The sequence below is a fragment of the Engraulis encrasicolus genome, chromosome 15 (assembly GCF_034702125.1).
Source record: "Engraulis encrasicolus isolate BLACKSEA-1 chromosome 15, IST_EnEncr_1.0, whole genome shotgun sequence".
In the NCBI taxonomy this organism is placed as follows: Eukaryota; Metazoa; Chordata; class Actinopteri; order Clupeiformes; family Engraulidae; genus Engraulis; species Engraulis encrasicolus.
Window position 1 is genome coordinate 10,503,243 of NC_085871.1, and position 25,000 is coordinate 10,528,242.

Sequence of the window (25,000 nt, forward strand, 5' to 3'; positions counted from 1 at the left end):
AAATAAAGCAACATCTCATGTATGTACAAATGTACAAGAATTTTATTATTTTGATAGATGCAGTATATCTTGAAAATAAGTATCGTGATACCTTGTTATGAATCAATGCATTATATCGTGAAAATAAGTATTGCGATGCAGTGGCATGACGATTTTTTTGCACACCCCTAATAGACACACATGTTACACATTCCAATAGTGGTGGGCACAGAGGGAAGATGACACTCATCTGTTGTGAGATTAATCAGTAGTGACGGCAGCACTCACTTCCATCCCTCTCTCCTCTCTTCTCCCCCTCATTATGCCCTCATCTCTCTCTTTCTCTCTCTGCCCTGGTTCTCTCTCCTCCTCTCTTCCTTCTCCCTCCCTCACTCCATCCCCCTCTCCTCTCTCCTATTTCTCGCATTCACTTGCTACTAAAAGCCTTGTCACACTTGTCATGGGGCATTAATAGAGCTGCTGTGTAAATGGCAGACCTGCAGAGAGAAGATGCACTTGGGCTGCAAACTCTATGTGTGCGTGTGCGTGTGTGTGTGTGTGTGTGTGTGTGTGTGTGTGTGTGTGTGTGTGTGTGTGTGTGTGTGTGTGTGTGTGTGTGTGTGTGTGTGTGTGTGTGTGTGTGTGTGTGTGTGTGTGTGTCTTTGTGTGTCTTTGTGTGTGTGTGTGTCTTTGTGTCTTTGTGTGAACAATAGTGTTTTTGAAGACTTATTTGAAATCCCTCTCCTCTGACAGTCTCAGATCCACAGAGTCTCTGAAGGTCGTGATAAGTCCCCTGTGCTCCGCACTTGCAATGCAGCTAGTGCAGTGTGAACGTCTCTCTCTCTCAACCAACACCATTCTACCCTTCCTCTGTCCCTCTATCCTTCCTTTCCCTCCACTCCCTCCATGCAAACACACCATCCTCCCTCCTCCTTCATGTCCTCCTCCTCTCCCTCTCTGTTCTGCTGCTGCCTCCACCATCTTCCGCCGTCGCTCTTGAATGTGTCTTAGAGTACAGTATAGATCAAACAGAAAAGCAGACAAAATGGCTCGACACTTACAGTTGAATTAATGAGCTTTTCTAAGTGTGTGATTTAATGAAGGGAACACAGGTAGCATGCAATGCAACGCAGAGGTTTTACGGTGATTTAGGGAAGATGAAACTATTGAGTGCAAGTTTGGTTTCAGTCTGTTTGGCAACACCTGCTGTTAACCATGTAGTTCTAGCAAAGATTCTCTATTCTGCATTAAGAACGTCTCTGGTTCTAGTTCTGGTCCAAATGGAATCTCATGGTTCCACCCATGTCATCTCATTGCTCACTGCTCCACCTTGACTTGCTGCACCTGTCCTGCTGTTTATTCAGTAGCCTGTCTCTTCTGCTGGTTTTATTTCATGTCCACTTGTCTGGTCTTCATCTGCCCATCTCTTTTCTTACTTACACACTTATTTTAATATTTTATATTGTTATAATATATTTCACATGATTATATAATACAGAAATAAGGAATACATTGCAGGCCTATTACTCTCTCAACCCTAATTCATCTTAGAGAAGTGTAGCTACTAGAGAGGTGTGACTTCCTCTTCCATTCCGTTGGGGTGCCGAGAGAGAGAGAGAGAGAGAGAGAGAGAGAGAGAGAGAGAGAGAGAGAGAGAGAGAGAGAGAGAGAGAGAGAGAGAGAGAGAGCATTGGAGCTTTAGCTCAAGTACATTACAAGGACTGCGTTGAGTTTTATTTGTCAAATGCATATAAATACTAAAAAAAAAGTATAACACAATGACATAATAAGAATAGAACGAGAATAAAGCTCATCAGATGAGGAACATCTCTCAAAACTAACCAAACTCTTAAGATTGCATGGAACGGATAAATGAAAATCTTCACAGCCAACCGTAATCCTCCTTAGTCCAGATATATTGACAGCAGTGTCCCTCCTCTGGGGACTTGCTGCTGACTTTCCTGGGGTGCATTTCTCGAAACCACAGTTGCCAACTACTTTAGCTACTTTGCTGTTTCCAATGCAATCTCCCATTGGCAACTACCCAAGTTGCTAACTGCTAACAACTACACTTTCGAGAAATGCATCCCTGTCCTCTTGGCACTCCTATTGTATTGCCCTTGCTGTGAACTTGGAGGCAAGATATTCTCTGTGGCTGTCTTTGAAAACTGTGTGAGGAGAATTAATGAACTCATTTGTTAAGATCATTAAGATGCTCACTCTTTCATTTCAAATTGCTACTGTGTCAGTGGCTCTTTTTTCTTATCCCCATGGAGTTTGGTAATGAGTCATTCGAATATATAGGCTGCTTCTCCTCAATCAAGCTTCTGCTCTCATCTCCTTCCTGGGTGCAGTCTTTTCTCTGAGAATCCTGTAGTACTTGATCTTTCTATGCTCTTCTTGTTTCTTTCAACTTTCTTGTTTAGAGCCTTCTGTCAGAGAAGTCTGGCATAACTTAGTAAGAAAAATATGTCTCCAGGTGCACCTCTCAAGAGCTTCGTGGGGGTCTCAACCACATGCCGGGAAGCAGTACAAATGCAGGGAATTTTAATCATGCTCCAGTGTAATACTTTCAATTGGATTAACTAGGGCATTTGGGGAAACAGCCATTATTGATGACATTTTGCAGTGACAGATTTGAACTTTGCCCTTTGGTTTCCTGTATGGTGAAAAGGAGCATTTTACTCACTTGTTAGGCTACCGGTAGTTTGTGAGGATGCTGACCCATCTCTATGGCTATACCCATGGCCTACACGCTACATGCACTCCTCCAACTTCTTCCACAGCTCCACACAAGTGAACTGTTCTGCCACAGGGCAGTTGGGGAGCAGGAAGGGTTGTTGTTGTTTCATGGTGGTTGGTCCCAAGACTAAATCTTGACAACAGTTTGGGCATTCACATCAGATTGTGTGGGAAGCTGCAGCTAAGTTCTGTTATAACTTCTTGCTTCAGTTCATTCCGCTGGAGGGCATAACAGTAGCAATGTTTAGAACGGAAATGAACATTCAAATCTGAGAAACTTGACTAAGCATTACGAACTAGTAAAATATATCGATACACTACTAACAGTATGTAATAAAAAATTTTACTTGTGTGTAAGAAAACTACTATGTGTATATACTGCACAGGATACCAAGCCCTTTTTTTGGGGGGGGGTTATGCAATATAGGGGCTATGTTTGTGTGTGTGTGTCTTTGTGTCAGTGTTTCTGTGTGGCTTGTGCATGTGAAAATTGCTCCGGATATTTCCTTTGTGCATTGCTTTGTGGTTTGTGTGCTTATACAAGAGCTACTTCCTCCAATCAGTTTTGAATCTTCCTCTCAATTTCTCTTCATTGTCTGTCTTCTCCCTCCCTGCTCCCCAGAGGAACCCCACTGAGCTCTCTCCACCACCAACCAACAGCAATTTAATTTCTTTCTTTCTTTCTTTCTTTCTTTCTTTCTTTCTTTCTTTCTTTCTTTCTTTCTTTCGCTCTTTCGCTCTTTCGCTCTTTCACACTTTCTCTCTTTGTCTTTTTCTTTTCTTTCTTTTTTCACTCTTCTTTCTTTTTCTTTTTCACTCTTTCACTTTGTGTGTGTGTGTGTATGTGTGTGTGTTGAATGTGTGTTGTGTGTGTGTTGCTTTCTTAATGTTGTGAATTGTTTTCCCCTTTTCCCACACAAATCACTTAACACAGGCGCAGTTCAATCCATACAGGTTTACGGGCTGCTTAAATGACATTAGCATTGTGAGCGGCGCTGGCTGGAGGCCAGGCTGCTGTTTTGTTGTTGTCTGATTGATTGCTTGGTTTGCGTTTGATACGTCTCCGTCTAATTGGCCAATTCCCTCTCCCATTCTTTTCCTCCTTTTGTTCCATGTGTCAGGCATCTCTCCTGTTCGGGGCTGAAGGATCTGCTGCGCCTCTGTACTCCTTTCATCAAGCGTGCCTGTTTCATCTCTCTCCATGTAAGTGTTCACACTCTCTAGTACACACACACACACACACACACACACACACACACACACACACACACACACACACACACACACACACACACACACACACACACACACACACACACACACACACACACACACACACACACACACACACACACACACACACACACACACACACACACACAGAGAAGGGAAGACCTACCCTATCACATTCAATCAGGGGCCAATTTCATCCATTTAAGTGGTTGATGGGCATGGGCTGCTATGAACCCCTCTGGGGAAATTAGGAATATAGGTCGTTCACAGCAAAGGAGCTAAAAGCTACGTAATGTGCCTCCAAGACACCTCTCAACCCTGATTAGTCTTTTCTCACAGTCTGCGTTGGTGTGGTTATCTTTAATTGAATCAGAGAGTGTGCTACTGTGTGCTGCAGTTAGGCTGCTGGTCCGGCTACAAGAGAAAGAAAGATAAGGAAAGAGCGAAGAAAGTGAGTAAACTCAATCCAAGCCCTTGGATTGAGCCACTAGTGCTCTTCTCACGGTTGCAAGGTTGCAACATTGATGCACAACAATATTTGCGTGATGTGTGTGTTATGCTGACTGGTGTCTGTCCTGTAATGTGTGATGTCTTGACTGTTGTCCACTGATATGTTTGATGTCTTGACTGGTGTCCTGTAATGTGTGATGTCTTGGCTGTTGTCCACTGATGTCTTGACTGTTGTCCACTGATATGTGTGATGTCTTGACTGTTGTCCACTGATATGTTTGATATCTTGACTGTTGTCCACTGATATGTGTGATGTCTTGACTGTTGTCCACTGATACAGTATGTGTGATGTCCTGACTGGTGTCCACTGATATGTGTGATGCGGACCAAAGACGACTGGAGCACTCAGGATACGTTTTTCTGGGTTTTTTTATTGTGGTGCGAGCATGACTAACGTTTCGACGCAGTGCGTCTTCATCAGAGTCAGGTTTTTTTGACTCTGATGAAGACGCACTGCGTCGAAACGTTAGTCATGCTCGCACCACAATAAAAAAACAAAAAAAAACGTATCCTGAGTGCTCCAGTCGTCTTTGGCCCAGTCTCCTTTGAAGTGGATCAGCTTACTCCAAACTGAATACAGTCCCAGACTGTGAGCACCAAGAAAGATATGTGTGATGTGTTGACTGTTGTCCACTGATATGTGTGATATCCTAACTGGTGTCTTCTGACCTGCAGGTGGTGTTCATCATGTGTGTGAGGCTGTGGCTGATGGGAGGCTCCATGCCCCTCTTCTCAGAGCAGGACAATCCCGCCTCCTTCTCCCCGCACCTCCTCACCAGGTAATGACCTCATCTATACTCTCCGTCTATGACCTACGACCTATAGGGGTGCGCAAATAATCGCCCTGATGATGCAACGCGATACTTATTTTCACGATATACAGTGCCCTCCATAATTATTGGCACCCCTGGTTGAGATGTGTTTTTTAGCTTCCAATTATTTCATTTTTTTTCTAAATAATATGGGACCTTAATGGAAAAAAAGAGAAAAATCCAACCTTCAATACAAGTGCATTTATTCAGTGGGGAAAAAATCCCACATAAAGAAATAATTATTTGACATCAAATAATGTGTGTCACAATTATTAGCACCCCTGGTGTTAATATTTTGTACAACCCCCTTTTGCCAACAAAACAGCACCTAATCTTCTCCTATAATGTTTCACAAGATGGGAAAAGACAGAAAGAGGGATCTTCAGTCATTCCTCTTTGCAGAATCTCTCTAAATCATCCAGAGACCTGGGTCCTCTCCTCTGTACTCTCCTCTTCAGCTCACCCCACAGGTTCTCAATGGGGTTGAGGTCAGGGGACTGAGATGGCCATGGGAGGAGCTTGATTTCGTGTATGGTGAACCATTTCTGTGTAGATTTGGCCATATGTTTAGGGTCATTGTCTTGCTGAAAGACCCAGTGACGACCCAGCTTCAGCTTTTGGGTAGAGGGCAACAGATTTTTATTTAACATGTCCTGGTATTTCAAAGCATTCATGATGCCATGCACCCTAACAAGGTTCCCAGGGCCTTTGGAAGCGAAACAGCCCCACAGCATGACTGACCCACCCCCATACTTCACAGTGGGTATGAGGTGCTTTTCAGCATGCGCATCTTTCGTGGTAAGCCAGACCCACTTAGAGTGTTTGTTACCAAAAAGCTCAATCTTGGTCTCATCTGACCAAAGCACACGGTCCCAGTTGAAGCCCCAATACCGCTTGGCGAACTCCAGACGCTTGCGTTAATGATTGTGAGTGAGGAAAGGTTTTCTCCGTGCATGCCTCCCAAACAGCTTGTTGGCGTGTAGACAGCGCCTGATGGTTGATTTGGAGACTTTGTGACCCCAGGATGCTACCATTTGTTGTAATTCTGTAACAGTGAGCTTTGGAGATCTTTTGATTTCTCTTACCATCCTCCTCACTGTGCGTGGTGGCAAAATAAACTTGGGTCCTCGTCCAGGCTTGTTTACCACTGTTCCAGTTGTTTTGAACTTCTTAATTATTCCTCTCACAGTGGATATGGGCAGCTGCAGTTGAGTGGCAATCTTCTTGTAGCCTCTGCCTGACCTGTGAAGGTCGACGCACATCTGCCTCACTTGTATGCTGTGTTCCTTTGTCTTTCCCATGTTTAAGAGTGGATAAGAGAAATGGCCTCGGTGTCACGTCATATTTATACCCAAGGGAAACAGGAAGTGATGAATTACTAATTAAATGTTCCTACATACTCTGGTAAACGTTGTAAACTACTGTAGAAATGACAGAAATGCTTCAATTATATTTATTTCCTGGGAATTGTTAAGGGTGCCAATAATTGTGGAACAGGTGATTTAATGAAAAATAATTATTTTTTAGTCAGGGATTTTTTTATTTTCTTACAATTCATTTGAGTTGAAGGCTACATTTTCCTACAATTTTCAGTGTGACAGTATTCTTCTGCAATAAACACTGAATTTATTTTAAGGCTTTTAACACATCTCAACCAGGGGTGCCAATAATTATGGAGGGCACTGTACTGCATCGATACATCACAATCGATTATTTGATAATAATAAAATTGAATTTGCCATTGGTTCATTTTGTTCAGGAGAGAGTAGGTAATATTTCTGTTGTGATGGAAGCTCTCTTCCAGATGCTAAAATGTTAATAAAATAAACTAGAAGCACTCAGAGAGCGCAGACCTCCGCCAAGGAAGCTGCTTGATAGAACATTTGACTATGTTACACCCTAAGTCTTTCTGCCTTCTTTTTGGAGTCCCCGCAATTCAATTTCTGGTCACCAGGGGCATCTAGATATATAGGCCAGCGATGGCGAAGAATCTTTAAAAAGGCCCTGGTTCTAGTTTGTGCTCCGGGTCACCACCAGAATTGAATCACTTGTTCCTTATGTCATTACTAACAACTCCACAAAGTGTCAGCCAAATCCGTTCGCAAGTTTTTTTAGTTATCCTGCTGACAGACAGACAGACAAACGGACAAACAGACAAACAGACAAACCAACGTGACCAAAAACATTACCTCCTTGGCAGAGGTAATGAACCTATGAATGCTACACAACAACTGACAAATAAGCTGTATTTTTACACATTTACTGCATTACTGAATCCTTTGCCACACCTAGCGACCTGCAACCTCCTCAGCCATTCACCATTAGCTTCAGCTTTCTTCTTCTTTGCTGCTTGGATGGCTGGCAGCACCAGCAGATAATGTCCCTAAAATCCATTTACTCCATACATTGATTTCCCCGTTTGTAAACATTGTCTGCATGCGCAGCTAGGGTTCCCTCTACAATCTCTGATTGTTTGAAACTGCTGTCACTCAAAAAATGTGCTCACTCCTCACAGCGCAAATGTTTGTAAACGGTAAACCTTTGTATAGCCTCTGACACCAGCCCCAAAAGAAAATTCGCCTCCTCTCTGCCAAGGAGCTGAGTTTGTTACAGATCAATTATTGATGTCCACCAAGCAGGTTGTGTCTCTGCAGCTTGCTTGTTTGTTTGTTTGTTTGTAGTGGCTCAGTGGGCAGGTTTATGGAAAAAGTGCCATGTTATTTTCCAGGAGGAGCTGGGCTTATATCCAAGGCAAGTTTCTTAGGCGCTTAGAAACCCTCTGTGCATGCCTCTTCCAGTATTTTGCAAGCCATATGAGCTGAAAGCTGAATTGTGTTACAGTGCAGGTTGCAGCATCATAAATGGGACTGGACACGTCGAGTATGTAGTAGACTCTTCAAATCTATCCTGATTTTAATTTGAGTTTTTAGAAACACATCACCCCTCCACTCTGAGGGGCTAAGCCATCTTCCTCCATACCTCTTGTGTGCTTCCCTGACTGGTTGGCTGGTGGGTCGTGGGAGGTGAGTTGGAGTGGAAGGGTTTCTGTTATCCAGAAGAGTCAATGGAAAATGAACAGCCGCTGTGGAAATAAATCCACAGCCTGTAAGTATTTTCCCCCAGTGCTGTTACACTAGTGTAGTGAATATGAGCGGTGCGGCAGGCTGCAAGCCCACCAGGTCGAGTAGGCGGCTCTGCTGTGGTCTGCTCCTAAATGAGAAAGCTGAGGCGTGAAATGGAAAGTCCCGCTCTCCTGTAAGAGCGTTTGGAGAGGTGTGTCATGACTGAGGAGGAAACAATTTGGGGAAGCGTGACCTGGGAGGTACAAGCAGTAAAAGAGACTGTGTGTGTGTGTGTGTGTGTGTGTGCACGTGTGTGCATGTGTGCGTGCGTGCATGCGTGCGTGCGTGCGTGTATCATATGTGTGAAACTGTGTATCCATGCTCGGACCAAACCTACACCCCTTGGCGTGTGTGCGCGCTGTCAGGCATAGTGTGTGTATCTGAAATTGTGTATCTGTGCTTAACGTGGCCGTGAGCTAAGACTGCATGAGAGCTCATATGATTGACTCTCATCTTGCGGTCTTGCGGTGTTGTTCATCTTGAGTTGCTAATGAACATTCATCATGTCACTCAGCACATTCCCTGCAAACCAATACATTATTCATAAGCACCACACATGGCAGCACTAGGATTTAATTACACAAAATTCCAGGGCTGGTTACGGGGTTGGGAAATGGATTGGAATGGATTATCTGATTGGCAGTTCACTCACAAGGGAAGAGAGATAAGTATGTGCACATACTCTGTATGCAAGCCCTGCATACACAGTCTGTGACATACCGTACATACTCTTCGCACACACACGCACGCACACACACACACAGACAAACACAGAAGACACATACGCACATAGACGCCCAAACACGAACAAAAAATGTCTGGAAGCACAAAATCCTGTCTAACTTTTATGTACATAGGGTCACACATTTCTATTTCTATGGTCAAGTATTGGCAGGACGCGCTCAACTTCTTGGAAAAACGAAAGTCTTTGGGTGCGAGATAAAAAGCGTCAACTTAAGGAAGAAAAATCCGCACTCACAAACTGTGTCTCATTATTTATTTATATTACCACCATGTCCAAAAAGCAAACGCGTTTCGGCTAACAAGCCTTCATCAGTGCGTGGTACCACTTGTTAGCCGAAACGCGTTTGCTTTTTGGACATGGTGGTAATATAAATAAATATTTCTATGGTCACACATCGACTGAAAAGCCTTCCCAATACATTTGTAAACCTCAGATGGTCATCCTAAACAGACCAATCGGCCTGGAAAGCAACCTTGGCTGCATGTGTGCAGTGTGCTGTGTGATGGAGCGCCACCACCACTAAGTCACTCTGTCACCACTAAGTCACTCTGTCATTTTTGCATACTACATACATACATACTAGCAGGAGACTGGAAGGGATCTATATAAAGGTCTTAAGGGTCTTCTCAGGACAGTGTTGGGCCCATTATGTGCGATTTTCCGTACAAGTGTCTGACTAGAGTCAGCTAAACTGAGTGTGGTCCCCATCTGTACCCACTTGGAGCCAGGCCAGAGCACTGTGCCAGGATCAGATATTAGCGCCATGTGTTGCCAAGGCACCCTGGTAGAGGACTTGATAGAGGATGTTGCCAGGTGCTTACTGTATGCAGTTTGCTGTAGTCTTATCTCTGCTGATGGCTATTAAGATTAGTCCATGACTAACAAATGATAAGGGCTTGGCTAACCTTCAGGAAGATTATAAGAGAATACGTCCTGCATGATATATATAGGTCACAATATACTGTAGTACAGCCTGTATGTGTGCAAGTCATATACTGCATGCATACATGAATAAATGCAAACATGCAGATGTACACACACACACACACACACACACACACACACACACACACACACACACACACACACACACACACACACACACACACACACACACACACACACACACACACACACACACACACAGCCCTTATTTCCATTATTGTTATTACTAGTAGGTCTACTACTACTGTTACTACACTACTTTCACCATTGCTGATACGACTACCACAACTACTCCTACTGCTGCTGCTACTACTATATGGTACCTGCGTCTATCCTTGCTATTATTAGACGTAAATACACAGATTTTGTGACTTTGTGAGATTAATCTATCAGACTGACAATGTTGGAGTATGCAGATGCATGCTAATAAGGACTTACATTATCTTTTGGCTAGATGTGATTTCTGGTGCAAGTGATCTCACTGCGAATTTCCAGAGTGTCGCCTGAAAAATTGATGAGGTTGGATTATGTCAGCTAGGTTTAGTGGATCTACGTAAATCCAAAGTCCCAGAACAGCATTTCATCAATTTGTCAAATGGGACAAACTCTGTGTTGGTATGAATGTGTGTGTCTACCATGATCAATTTCTGTTTGAAAGAGGAGAATATGTTTGTGCATGTGTGTGTGTGTGTATAAGATTGTATGGTTAGCATTTTAATATTCACATGGATGCTACCGATCACCATGCCCTTAAGGGTGTTTGTGTGTCTATGTGTGTGTACCGATATGCACCCACACGTGTGTCTGTTTCAGCAAATGTATTTTCATCTGTCCGTGTAATGCACATCTGCGTGTGTGCGTGCATGCGTGCGTGTGTGCGTGTGTGACAGAGTGGTTTCCATGTATACACATGCATGTACTGTTGGTGTAGTAACCAACCAACTCATCCAGCTAACCCCCCCAAAGCAATGTGGATACTGAGTGTACAGTGAAGGACAGTCACAAATCTTCTTGAATAGAAGAGAATATAGAGTGAAGGAGACAAAGAGAGAGAAAGAAATGGCAGGGCAGATATGTTGTTATGTGTGCCACCTGTCCCTATGAACCTAAATGCAAAGATAATGTACAAACTACAGTATGGAGAGATTAAGTTGTTCTGGGTATAAGATAAATATTAGTATTACCCCCACACAGGTCCAGTAGGTGTCTTGATGACGCTGCCATTCTAGGTGATTTCTTTTGGATTAGTTCAGCCAAAGAGCTGCTGGTTAAATGTATTCTGTTGTGCTCAAAGTCCCATTCTGATCTGTCTGCCCGAGTAGCCACTAGCCAATCAATCACTGTTTCATTTGTCTCACCTGCCTTTGGCTCTCCCCTTCTCATCATCCCATGTCTCTAGGGTGAGTGTAGAGGTGTGTGCGTGTGTGCGTGCGTGCGTGTGTGTGCGCCTCGACGATTCCAGGCTCCACAAGACTACAGATGTGAACATTTGGGCTGAAAGTTCATATTCATTAAATGTGGACATTAAGGCAGAACTTGTTCCATCCAATCACTACATCAGCTCTTCAAAGGAGTTAATTAGTGAAATATCACGCCTAATTAAGTGCCCAGATAGCTGCAAAAGATTACGAATGTAGTGGATTGAAATGTCTTATTCAAAATAATCTATCAGAAATCAGATTTCCATTCATCTTAATCCCAGTCATACCGTAGTAGTTTGTGAGACAAATTAATATTTATTCATCCTAATAATGTATCTCAAATGTTTCCAAGTGAATATTTCTTGAATCTCTTCATTAAATATCTTAAATCTAAGTGAGAACATGACCTCCTTGCTGAGATAAATATGGATGAAAACATGCACAGTAAATATCTCAGTGTTGATTCGACTCTTAGAGAATCAAATTCAACCATCTTCTAGTTTGTGCCATTTTGTAGCCCGACAGGTCAGACCATTCATTTTGAATTACTTCGTAATTCACAAATGTTCTCATAAGGCTTCTCTGGGGAGAGTTTAGTCGTCCTCCAGGCGGCCGGCCAATAAGCGAACGAAGGGGCGCATGATAACGTACGTCATCAACGTCAACTCATTTCAAACCAGAGCTGAGCTCACTCCTCCCACCCAACCACTCCAAGCAGGGCATCGAGGATCCAGACCGAAAATGAATTACAAAGTAATTAATATGGTCTGGTAAAACCAGGCTAGCCATTTTGTATAGTAAAAAAAAGGTACACGGGCAAATAAAATGCATTGTGTGGCTATTGACATTACGGCTCCCGTCCCCTACAGGTTCCTGACCTACTGTTACCTGCTGGCCTTCAACGCCTGGTTGCTGCTGGCGCCCATCGTGTTGTGTTACGACTGGCAGGTGGGCAGCATCCCCCTGGTGGAGTCGCCGTGGGATACACGGAATGCCACCTCCCTGCTGCTGGCACTGGGGCTGCTGGCACTCTGCCTGCACTGTGTGCTGTCCTTAGAAGTGAGTAAACCATTTGAGCAAATTCACAACCTTGGGCACATCTCCATAACATCAGCTGATTTTAAAGCATGTCACACATTCAACATCCTTGTGACTCTCTGATGAAGATGGAAGTTACACCGTCGAAACATGTAAGATAAAGGAAAAATGTTGTCTTAAACAAAGGAAAACTTGTGACTAGATCATTTGGCAAATATTTGCACACCTTTTGTGTACACGACATACACACATAGTTACACACACACACACACACACACACACACACACACACACACACACACACACACACACACACACACACACACACACACACACACACACACACACACACACAGTCAGTTTCACAAGACACACACACAAACACACACACACACACACACACACACACACACACACACACACACACACACACACACACACACACACACACACACACACACACACACACACACACACACACACAAACACACGTTTAAGCAAATATACAAAATCCCATAGGAAAAACACCAGCTGTGCCTACAGATATACAACTTGGGTTGCTAGGAACACTTAACACATATTAGGCATTCAAAGCCTGTTTAAACATACATTCATACAATATGCATGGCCATGATCACTGAGCGGAGCATGCATATTTTACACAGCATGTCTGTGTATCTGTAACGTGAGAGCAGGAACAGTTCTTCGTTATGCGCACAAGAGCTCGAAATGTACAAAGTGAAATGGATTTTACGGCTTTAGCTGTGAATTTAAGAACATCCTATAAAGGAAGCCAAGCTGCCTTGCCCTGTGTGGTAATTATTTATTACCAAAGAGGAACCACAGTGATTCGTGATTGTTAGAGAAAATATAACAGTTCCTTGATGAAGTGAATGATTTGGTGAGTAACGCACCATTGTGGGAAAAAATAGCCAATTGTGAATCCAATGACCTGACTGCAAATGAGTTCATTTTTCTGAGTGTGTAATATCACCCAGGTGGGAGTACAGTGTATTTTAATCTGTAACTAAGACCTCTGAGGAGATCTTGTGAAGTTGAAGGTGAAGGTGTGTAAATGAAGTATGAAGTATCACCTCCGGATGAAAATACTGTGTAAGCCTCTCACCGCTGTTCCGGTTGACTTACAGCCTGTCACCATGGTGACTCGAAGCCGTGGGTGTGCGCGTGTTTGTACGTGTGTGTGTCATTGGTTACATGTTCACCGAGTTCTTTTATTGTGTGCCTTCTTCAGAGAGAGAGAGCGAGAGAGAGAGAGAGAGAGAGAGAGAGAGCTTCCTCCAAACTGTTTGGATCTCATATCGATTGGCTGAATAATTTATGTTGCGTTCCAGGCTGGAGGTTGACAGACCAGTGTCAGAATACGAGCCAGCACCTCATGACAAGTCTCTCCTCTTCCGTGAGTCTCACTCTCTGCCCTTGACTCCCTGTCTCTCCTCCACTTGGGTTTCTGAGACTCAATCGTCCAATCACCAGCCACGGCTGAAAGTCACGTCTGTGCTAGACTACCTCTGATTCTGTAGCTGAGAGATGGCAGAATGGCATAAATGCTGCACAGCAGGGCCAGTGCTGCCACAGCTCCTCTGTTCAATGCTGCATTCTACATCAGTACCATGGCAGAGAGCTCTCCAGAGAACTGTCTCCACATTCATGAAGCAAAACGGTCAGCGCCATCAAAGTGAAATGGCTGTCTACAGTCATTGAAGTGTGTGATTGACTTTTTGTCTGTGTGTGTGAGAGAGATTTTTTTTTAATGATTTAGCCATGCAAATACCTCTTTCTCAAGCATGTTAAGTATAATGACAGAGAGAGAGAGAGAGAGAGAGAGAGAGAGAGATTGAAAATAAGTTTAAAAATGAATGAAAGAGGTACTTAGGAGAGCCCAAAAAGCCCAAAAAAGAAGGACCATTTGTCTTCCTGCAGTGAATTATTAACTGTTATTATATGGTGTGACGTCATCGGTCGAATGCTCCATTCATTTCAATGGGGCTCCCCAACGTTCACACGTCTGATATTTGAGATAACGGACGGGTTGGTCTATATCAGACCGCTGTCAATGGCAACAAGACTTTTCGCTGCTAAAGCGACTTTTCAACAAGACTCTAATCAGCTGCTGTGATAGTGTTGTCTAGGCTACCTGTTGCCTAGCGGTGTTCCACAACGGCACTGTTTTGTTTTGCGCAGCAACAATCTTTTGACATGAAAAATTATAATAAACTTAACATTAAATAAAGAAATGTCCCCGCCATGTGTGAATCATTTAAGTATATCCATATAATAAGCGGGTTAACGTTCGGCGAGTCGGTCGCTTTGTGGAATAGCAGCACTTCAGAGAGAACAAGATCCCTCCGCTCCGCATCGGGGTCTAAAGATTCTCTCTGTCGTGCTGCTATTCCACGGTAGCGACCTTCTCGCCGAACGTTAACCCTTACTTATCAGCTTCCCCTTTTTTTGGGGGGGGGGGGGGGGGGGGTTGTTAAGTGATTGTTATTCATTCATTGGGCTCTAGTGCTCTTCCCTGTGCTTCCTAATCAGCGACCTGCATGGAGAGCCGCAAATGCCCCTGCCTATCAGCACCCTGCCCTACATACTTCTGCACTAAGTGCTTGATATGGCATGACCCCCTGTGGCATGACCACCATCCATCGCATTTGCTCGTGTGCGTACATGTGTGTCCCGGTGTGCCTGTGTGTATTAGTCTATTTGTGAGCATCTAGCTGTTGGAGTTGATTAGGATTTGATGGAGATGGTCCTTAAATCAACTGTATTGTGGTGTGGTAGTTTTCATTAGCGTAACGAGCTATTCACAAGTCCTGTAGTGAAGATGACACTTTCATTATGACTCATAGTATGAGAATGAACCACTGTTTACATCACTACAGTAGTGTGTGTGTGTGTGTGTGTGTGTGTGTGTGTGTGTGTGTGTGTGTGTGTGTGTGTGTGTGTGTGTGTGTGTGTGTGTGTGTGTGTGTGTGTGTGTGTGTGTGTGTGTGTGTGTGTGTGTGTGTGTGTGTGTGTGTGTGTGTGTGATTGAGAGAGAGAGTGTGTCTTTCACACTTTATTTTCCATCCCTTGTCAATTCTCTCTCTTGTCAAAACTCTTATTTTCTATCTTCTCTTCTCTCCTCTTCTCTTCTCTTCTCTTCTCTTCTCTTCTCTTCTCTTCTCTTCTCTTATCTTATCTTATCTTATCTTATCTTATCTTATCTTATCTTATCTTATCTTCTCTTCTCTTCTCTTCTCTTCTCTTCTCTTCTCTTCTCTTCTCTTCTCTTCTCTTCTCTTCTCTTCTCTTCTCTTCTCTTCTCTTCTCTTCATGTGTGATTATTACCGTATTGATGAAAGAGGGTTGTGTTTACTGCTTGGAAAAAAATGCCAGGGTGTACAATTAATGAAGGGAAAATCTTTGTACACAGTCCGTGTCTACTTTACAGTTTTTCTCAATTAGTTTTGTAGATTTCTCACAACAGAATAATGATTCTCAAAAGTCTTTGTTCAATTGTGACTTCCTGGTGCTACCTGTGCACATGGTCAAATCAGTTTCTCATTGTTTTCGGCATATAGCAAATGCTCTCGTCCACCATGCCATGGCTGTGTACAATTCTCAGTGATTTCGTACATTATCAATCAAAAAGCTTTGTCACTGAATGCATGAAACTATCTCAATCTTAGCGGATCAATGTAATATAAAGCCAAATTTACAACATTTCCCATCCAATCTAAACAACATTTTGCTTCAGAAAAGATCCTCAAGAGTGTACTATTCAATTGACAACATGAGAAATTGATTTCACTAGCTTGTCCATACACTATGACACAATGACTAACCATTCTGCTGACGCTGATACGTTCATTGACACAACAACTTGGTTTTGAAAGACAAACTAAGGGTTTTGAGCAAGAGACTCGGTTTTGCAGGTTATCCACAGAGTTTTGCCATTTGTTAAAGCTGTTTTGAGAATGAAAATTATGTTTTGCAAATTGCGAGAGAGATTCGAGAAATGTACAAAATAGTGGTGGGCCGTTATCGGCGTTAACGTGCTGCGATAATGTGAGACTCTTGTCGCGCGATAAAGAAAATATCGCACGTTAATCTATTCTCAAAATATAGGTTTGGAGTTTGGGTATGCACGTCACCATAGCGTTAAAACGTTCTCTGGCGTTTAATTGACAGACGCTTTTAGACTGCGCTCCAGTCGCTTCTCCTCTCTCCACCTGTTGTTTCAGCAGACCTACTAAATATGAAGTGTTTGCATGCTGAAAACATTAATCCCTCTGCCGTGGTAGTTGTTGTTTGAGTGCTTTTTCATAAGTGGTAGACTAAAGAGACGTTATTGTTTGAGGTGAAGCATAGAGAGACATTATTGTGTGTGAGTAGCTACCAGCCCGACATAGCCTACATTTCCTCACGCATTGCATGGAATAGCCTACATAAACAACTTCCAGAAATCTTGCCTGTGCTATAATTGCAAAACATTCCGTGTGATAGTCCTATGCATTTTGAAGATTGTCAAACTGAAACTGTCAATATCTACTCTTGCTGAATGTTTGTGTTGCAATCGCGCACATTTTGCGATTCAGTGAGATATTCTCATGTCCGACGGTAATAAAGCTTGCGGTTGTCGCGCTTGACTTTTTTTTTGCAAACTGAATTCATGTCGAGTTGTAACTCATCTGGCATTCTAACTCTGAGAACAACTGTCAAATCGCCGTGTGCCAGTGCTGTAGGTTCTAGATAGGCATATCCAGTAGCCTGGCTCTGCTGAGGGCTGCTGTGCCTACTCAGAAAAATCTCTGGCCTACTACGCGCAGAGCTCCTCCCTCTCTTAAAGGAGCCGCTGCTCCTTTTAACAGTCAGTGGCATATTCTCTCTCTCTCTCTCTCTCTCTCTCTCTCTCTCTCTCTCTCTCTCTCTCTCTCTCTCTCTCTCTCTCTCTCTCTCTCTCTCTCTCTCTCTCTCTCTCTCTCTCTCTCTGCCCATTAGAAATGCTGAATTGTTGAGGTAATATTGTTTAAATAGCCTAAATGTTTGATAGATTTATCTGTATTTGCCTCTACAACTTATAGCGCTGTTCATTTTGAAATTTCAGTAGGCCTATCTTATAACTGTAAATGCTTCCTAACATATTGGACACACTTTACACATATTGCTGTGATTTTTCATCTCCAAGTATCAACATGACCATTTTTTGAAGATGAAGATCTGTCTTAAGAAACCCCAAGGTTTTTTTCGGCATTATTTCGCTATCGTGCCTATTCTGAATGAGCCATTTTGATATAGATTAATCTAGATTAATCTAGATTAATTTCATAATTACAGTGAGATTAATCTAGATTAAAAAAATTAATCTATGCCCACCCCTAGTACAAAACCAATTGAGAAATACTGTAATCGCAGGGGGTATACATCAGTGAGAACTGTTCAAGGGAAAATGCAAATGTTGAGTAAAACCCTGCCTTGTGTTTGTGAGCTGTGCTGTGGAGCTGCTTAACTTGTGATGTTGGATAGGAGCTCGCTGCATGATCTCTTCAGCAATCAATGGGCTTTTTTTCCCTGATTTTACACAACATGTGTGTTAACCCATTAAGACACAGCTTTATAAATTTGCTGTTACCAGTGTGGCAATGACCAAGTCGTAGTGCATTACTAAAGGTCCTCTCTTATGTCATAGTATTGTAGTACTATGGTAGTTAACTATTACAGCGTGCCACTGGAGGTACGGCGGGCATTAAGGGGCTACAGACACACGCATTGTGAGGAGCAGGCATGGTTTACATAATGATGACTCAAGCAAGTTGGTCTTGTCATCAGAAGGTTGCAGGCTTGAATCCCATAACGCCCATGGCTGAAGTGCCCTTGGGAAGTGCCCACGTTGTACTGAGGAATACTCCGTACCGTACCCCAAATCCCATACCATCCATGACTTAAAGGGACACTGTGTGAGATTTTTAGTTATTTATTTCCAGAATTCATGCTGCCCATTCCCTAATGTTACCTTTTTCATGAATACTGACCACCACCATCAAATTCTAAGTATTCATTATGACTGGTAAAATTGCACTTTTCATACATGAAAAGGTTGATCTTCTCCATGGTCCGCCATTTTGAATTTCCAAAAATACTGTAAAAACAGAGAAGAATGTCTGCACACGGCTCCCGTATTGCTTTTTTATTTTTTTCTCAAGTGAGCGCTTTCGAGCTAGTCGCTATTTATCAGACTCTCTGACTAGTCTGATGAAGAGCGACTAGCTCGAAAGCGCTCACTTGAGAAAAAAATAAAAAAGCAACACGGGAGCAGTGTGCGGACATTCTTCTTTGTTTTTACAGTATTCTGACCTTTTGCCATGCACCTGCGTCTTGGATGTGCGCACCACTAACCTACTGAATTTCCAAAAATAGCCATTTTTAGCTGCAAAAAATGACTGTACTTAGATCTTACTAGAAAATATGTGTTTATTACTTAGTAAACTTTCATGTAAAGATCAAATTTGGCAATAGGCAGCCCAGTTTCAATGATCAGCATAGTTGCAGTACCTTTTTTGACCATTTCCTGCACAATGTCCCTTTAAGCAAAGATTTCATATTCGACTTCCGGTATACTCTCTGCTTGAAGAGCCCTTGAGAAAGGCACCTACCATATCCCCACATTTCTCTGAGGATTGGAAACAATGACATTTTTTACTGTATTTTGCTTTTAGGGATGTAACCAATACACTGTGCCTAAATGAGTCTATGTTGCTTTAGATAAAAGTGATAGCCAAGTGTAATGTAATGTAATGTGTGTGTTTGTCTGTGTGTGTCTTCCCTCCTGTAGAGAGTGGAGAACAGAGAGCTCCTGGTGGGCCTCCTCTTCCTCATGTTCCCCTTCATCCCTGCCAGCAACCTCTTCTTCAGGGTGGGCTTTGTGGTGGCCGAGAGAGTCCTCTACATGCCCAGGTATGTGCTGTTTTTCCAGTATCAACATGTGCCTAAAATCCAATATTCCTATTTGGTTCACTATTCACTATTTGGTTCTTCATGATTTTCTGATTAGACTAGAATAGTTCTGTGAATCACAGCAGATGTGACGTCCCTGACACCAACTTTATGAACAGGGAATGTCATGGTGCTTGATTACAGTACGAAATCTATTTCAGTGACTAATTTACAATGGTCACAGAAGGCTCTGCTCACATGAACAATAGTGAGAACAACAACTCAATGTTGCATAGACACAACAGCTTACCTCTCACCTAGGGTGAAACTGCTTAAAAGTCCTAATTTCTCTCATTTATATTTCTTAAATGTGTTATGTGATACATTAGTATCTACTGTAGTTTAAGATAGCTTTCAACTCTAACAGTGTAGTTCATTTTGACAGTGTGCAGTATATGCTCTGCTTTGGGTCCTTGCCCAGTACTGGCACAGCAAAAGCTTTGCTTTGAGTCGCAGTGCATGTCTGAAAGAAGAAGTGTTGACAAGTAAAGATGTGCATCCATCAGTCTACCAGCCAAGTAAAAAAATCTAAAAATAACTTGTGTGTAGGATGTTGTTGCCACTAGTAACCATTGCTATTTGTTACATTTACAATCTCTGCGCTCTAATTAGGTGATAGAGAAAATCTCGCAAGCTGACTTTACGTCTTGTTATTTCCAATACTATTTAGGCATCAGGGTCTTTGGGAATTGGATGATTGGATAGACACTCTGTTTATATACTGTCTGTTTATATCTTGTTATATCTCATGGGCTGCTTACATTCTGCTGCTGTGTTCGATCCAGCCTCATTAGACTGGTTGCGTGTGTGTGTGTGTGTGTGTGTGTGTGTGTGTGTGTGTGTGTGTGTGTGTGTGTGTGTGTGTGTGTGTGTGTGTGTGTGTGTGTGTGTGTGTGTGTGTGTGTGTGTGTGTGTGTGTGTGTGTGTGTGTGTGTGTGTGTGTGTGTGTGTGTGTGTGTGCGTGTGTGTCTAACTTTAGGCACAAGGTCTTAAATACAGTAGGCCTATTACATATCACGTGAAAGTTACTGGTTGGCCGTTGAATTATAATTGCATACAAATGCAGTACTTTCTTGGAGCAATAAACAAACAGAACAATACAAAATGATTCATTTATATTGAAAACTAGTATTTCACAGTTTCCCCAAAGGTAGCTATTATGGCTTGTAGACTAATTAATCACCATGTTTAAATATATGCTTCATTATTAGTCTTATATTTCTAAACACCTAATTTAAAGGTACTAGGGCTGTCCCGACTATTCGACGTAATCGATTACGTCGATTGCGTAAATAAGTCGGCATGTTCAACATACCGTCGTTTACGTGATTTGCGCTTTTAAAAAAAGTCACTTAGGCGAGCCGCGAGGTAGACCTGCTAAACAGAAGCGAAGAAAATGGCAGAGGCTGAAAGTCCGAGGATGTCAGTGTCAGACGAATATGAAGGTGCAGTGGCACCTCTTATCAGCCCAATGAAAAAAAGTGATTTGCGCGAGCCGTGAGGTAGCCTACGTGCTGAAAACAGAAGTGGAGAAAATGACAGGGGCTGCACGTCCGAGAGTGTCAGTGTCAAACAAAGATGAAGGTAACAGTGGCACCACTTATCAGCCCAATAAACGGACAAAGACATCTAAAGACAAGGCACAAGACTTGGCTGTGTTTCTGTAGGATACTATATTTATTGAGGAAGTGAAAGTTTTTCAGATCGAGACTCGCGTTATATTTCACGCTGCTTTATACTGTCGCTAGGCTGGCGGCGTGCATAGCAACGACAGGGAGGGAGATAAAGCAATGATTAGTAATGTGCCTGTTATAGACGCAATATTCAACACCTTTAGGTTGACAGTGGTCGGGGTGTTTGTAGAAGAGCTTGTATACAAAGTTAAAAAGTAAACGAAGACAACAGAAGTGTGCATATTCCGGCCAACAGCGTGAGATGTGGAGGAGTGAGAGGAATGCATGCCTGATTCAGAAAGGTCTCTTCCCTTCTCCTCCACGGACGGTGCACGAAGTTCACCTCGCACTATTCAATATTGTTTGTGCCGACTGCAGGTCTAAATAAATTGTAATATTATTCTAATAATATAATAATACTCATAATTATGTCGTGCTGCAATTACTAACTGGGTCTATATTAGCTACAGAAGGGGGATAGGGACCAGCTGGGTTTTGGTGCGTGAACAGAATGACATGGACAGAATAGCCTTGACGTTCTTTCCTTGCAGGCTACTCATAAAATCTCTGGTAGCCTTTACCCTAACGCCTAACCTATAGGCCTAGTGGCCCATATTTGTTTCCACTTTCCTAATACTGTATAACTTGGGCCTCTTTATACATCAGTAAATGTAGGCTAATAAGCTTACTTGATTTGAACTGAAACAAATAGATATTATATTAGGCCTGTAGGCCTATGTATTATAGTCTGTGACTAATTTATTAAATGTCCCCTTTTTTCGAAATCATTGTCCTAATAGGCCCTAGGTGCACTCTGCTTTATTTGTCTATTATTTTTCAGGTCAAAGTTAAGTGGCATATCACAGTTTTTCCCTTCCAAAAAAAAAAAAAAATCGTTTGATAATCGACTATTCGAAAAAAATAGTTGATAGACTAATCGGGAGAAAAATAATCGTTAGGGACAGCCCTAAAAGGTACACTAAAATGTACAATTTATATACAATATAAACAAGTGCTTCACTGCTTGTGCTGCGCTACACATCTGAGAAAGCATTCATCAAGCAATGGAAGTATTAAGAACTCCATATCCCAGTGTGAAAAGGAAATGGAGTAGTGGTGTCAACAATAATCGATTTGGCGATGCAATGCAATGCGGGGCATGGACAATTCAATTCAATGCGGCAAGTTCCATAATCGATGCGGCAAATTTTTAAAGTTTCAATTACTTCCATGGATATTTCGGGAGCAAATGAATGTTAAATTAAATAAAAGCACTTCAAAGCATTGAAAATGGCAAGACGGATACAGAAAACAGCCAATAAAATGTTGCTCAGTACCTGACTACTTGTATTGCCTCATCATGACTGATGAAACATTTGCTTTGCTTTCAGTTGAAATGTAATGCATTGCAATGCATTGTAAAATTGAATCGAATCGAATCGAATCGAAACCTCCCGAATCACAATCGAATCGAATCGTGAGGGCAGTGCCAATGCTCAACACTAAAATGGAGCATGATAGAATATAGAAATTTAATATAGGATCTGTGTCATTAGGTGCACATGGGATGGAACCTTTAGGGGCTCACATTCTTTTAATTAGTAGCCTACTTACAGTACAGCTGATTAAATTCTGATTGTTTTTGCAGTATATATGTAGTTTCATGCATTTCTACTCACATTCTGTGTAACTCCTCGTCATACATTTTCTTTGTTCTCTTGCTGGGATAAACCTCTTGCTCATGGGCAGGGCCACTGACAGTTTTGCCTGGGCCTGGGACAAAGACATCTGAAAGGGCCCCAAACCCAGTACAATTCTGGGCCCTCTCTCTCTCTGTGCCCAGGACAAGAGACCCGTTTGTCCCCCCTGTCGGCTTCCCTGCTCATGGGTGCTGCCGTAGTTGAAGGGAGATCTGTAGTATACTCTATTTTAGGGATTCTCCATTTACAATGCTAATGTAAATGACTGAATGAGGAAAGATGCCAGTCAGCTTGAGCAGTACCTGAGGTGTCCAGAAACAACATATATGATGAATGAAACAATCACGTAACAACTGCATCACACAAATTCACAAAGAAGGATCTCTTTCCTCTGTATTCTAAACTGCACCACTGTTGGAAGAATGAAGAATGACAAACATTCTTTGACTAAATATTGAATTTACATGGGAGAATAGGCACATTTCACAGCATTTCATATACATTTATGAAGGAGCCATGTTCTTTAAAGATCAGTTCTTACACGTTTAATGATGATGATTTAAGGAAAACATAAAGAATTAAGTTCAGGCTTTCTCTCTCAGAACTGTAAAATACTTTCTTTACCCACCAGCAGTTCAGCCAGAGCAGAGAGAGGGGGGGAGAGTGGGGGGGAGAGAGAGAGACAGAGAGGGAGACAGAGAGGGAGACAGAGAGGGAGACAGAGAGGGAGACAGAGAGGGAGACAGAGAGGGAGACAGAGAGGGAGACAGAGAGGGAGACTGAACCCCAGAGCCTATGTTATAACCTTACTGTCACCAAAATTGTACTGGCTATGTCTTAATCTGTTACTTAACACTCTCAGTAATGTCATAGCAATGTTGTTATGATGTAGTTGAGTATTTTCAGCAAATAGTGAATAGGCCCGCCGGCGACCCCATCTGCAGTAAGGGGCTACTGAAGAGAGACTTTTCCAGCCAACCTTCTCTCTTCTGCAGGCCAAATAAACACTGCAGTCCGAAGAGTCTCTTCAACCCGCTCTCATTGGTCCCCATCGAACGCCTGATCAAGTGCTTCATTTAGGCATGACCAATCACTCCATAGCTGTTCTACCCTCCATTCCCTGCCTCCACTCCGAATACCACTGATCAAGTGCTTTCACTTATAAGGCAGCCATGACCAATCGCTCCATAGCCCTCATTCCCTCACCCCAACCCCCAACCCCTCCGCACCAAAGGCCTGATCAAGTGCTCTCGTTACAGCATGACCAATCGCTCAATGCCTCTCTTGATGCTGCCTGTGAATTGGCAAATCCTCATACACCAGACACCCCCCCACACACACACACACACACACACACATACACACACACACACACACACACACACACACACACAGCATCCACCCTGAGCCCCTGTGTCTGAGCGGTCCACTTCAAAGCCTGTAATTGCGCGTTTTTATAAATCCAATTTCATTGTTCAGCTTGGAGCAGGCTTCACTCTTAAATTCTTCAACTGTGAGGTTGCTGGCCTCATTAATCCAATTTGTCCAAAAGATTGAGCAAAGCGTCAGTAGCCCAAGGCATTACCTTCGCCTGCACCGTAGCTCTCTTTTCCTCTGTCTCTCTTCTCCCACCTTCTCTCTGTCTCACTCTTCTACCATATATATATATGGACAGGACAGACAGTTGGGGGTTGGGATGGAACAAATGACAGAGAGGGAGATGGTTAGAGAGAGAGCAGAGAGAGAATGAAGGGTGAGATAGCAAGCGAGACAGACAAAGAGAGATGGCTAGAGGAAGAGAGAGAGAGCTGTTTATCCTTCAGTCTGTGACTGAGACGGACAGAAGGAGACAGAATGCAGGCAAGGGAAACATAAATATGGTCTATATATGTGGAAGGAAAGAGTTTAGGGGCAAACGACTGGAACTCGCACACCTGAATGCTGATGCAGTAGTGTACTTTTATTGGCTATTTAGAAAATAAATTAAAGTAACTGAAGTGTGGAAATGTTCCGATCACAGTCAGATCATCCTCAGTGCAAGTATTGAAAATAAAGACAGCCTTTTAGAGATAAGGCCACGTACACGG

At 42.7% G+C, this 25,000-nt stretch overlaps 1 protein-coding gene across 1 annotated transcript in view; it reads left to right on the forward strand.

The window, feature by feature from the left end:
* LOC134464436 (protein O-mannosyl-transferase TMTC1-like) overlaps window positions 1-25,000 on the forward strand; it is a 106,958-nt gene that overhangs the window by 51,376 nt on the left and 30,582 nt on the right. Inside the window, exons 5-8 of the mRNA XM_063217883.1 lie at window positions 3,843-3,924; window positions 5,140-5,243; window positions 12,379-12,568; window positions 19,380-19,501. Of these exons, the coding sequence (XP_063073953.1) occupies window positions 3,843-3,924; window positions 5,140-5,243; window positions 12,379-12,568; window positions 19,380-19,501 (498 nt within the window). The remainder of the gene's footprint in view (window positions 1-3,842; window positions 3,925-5,139; window positions 5,244-12,378; window positions 12,569-19,379; window positions 19,502-25,000) is intronic.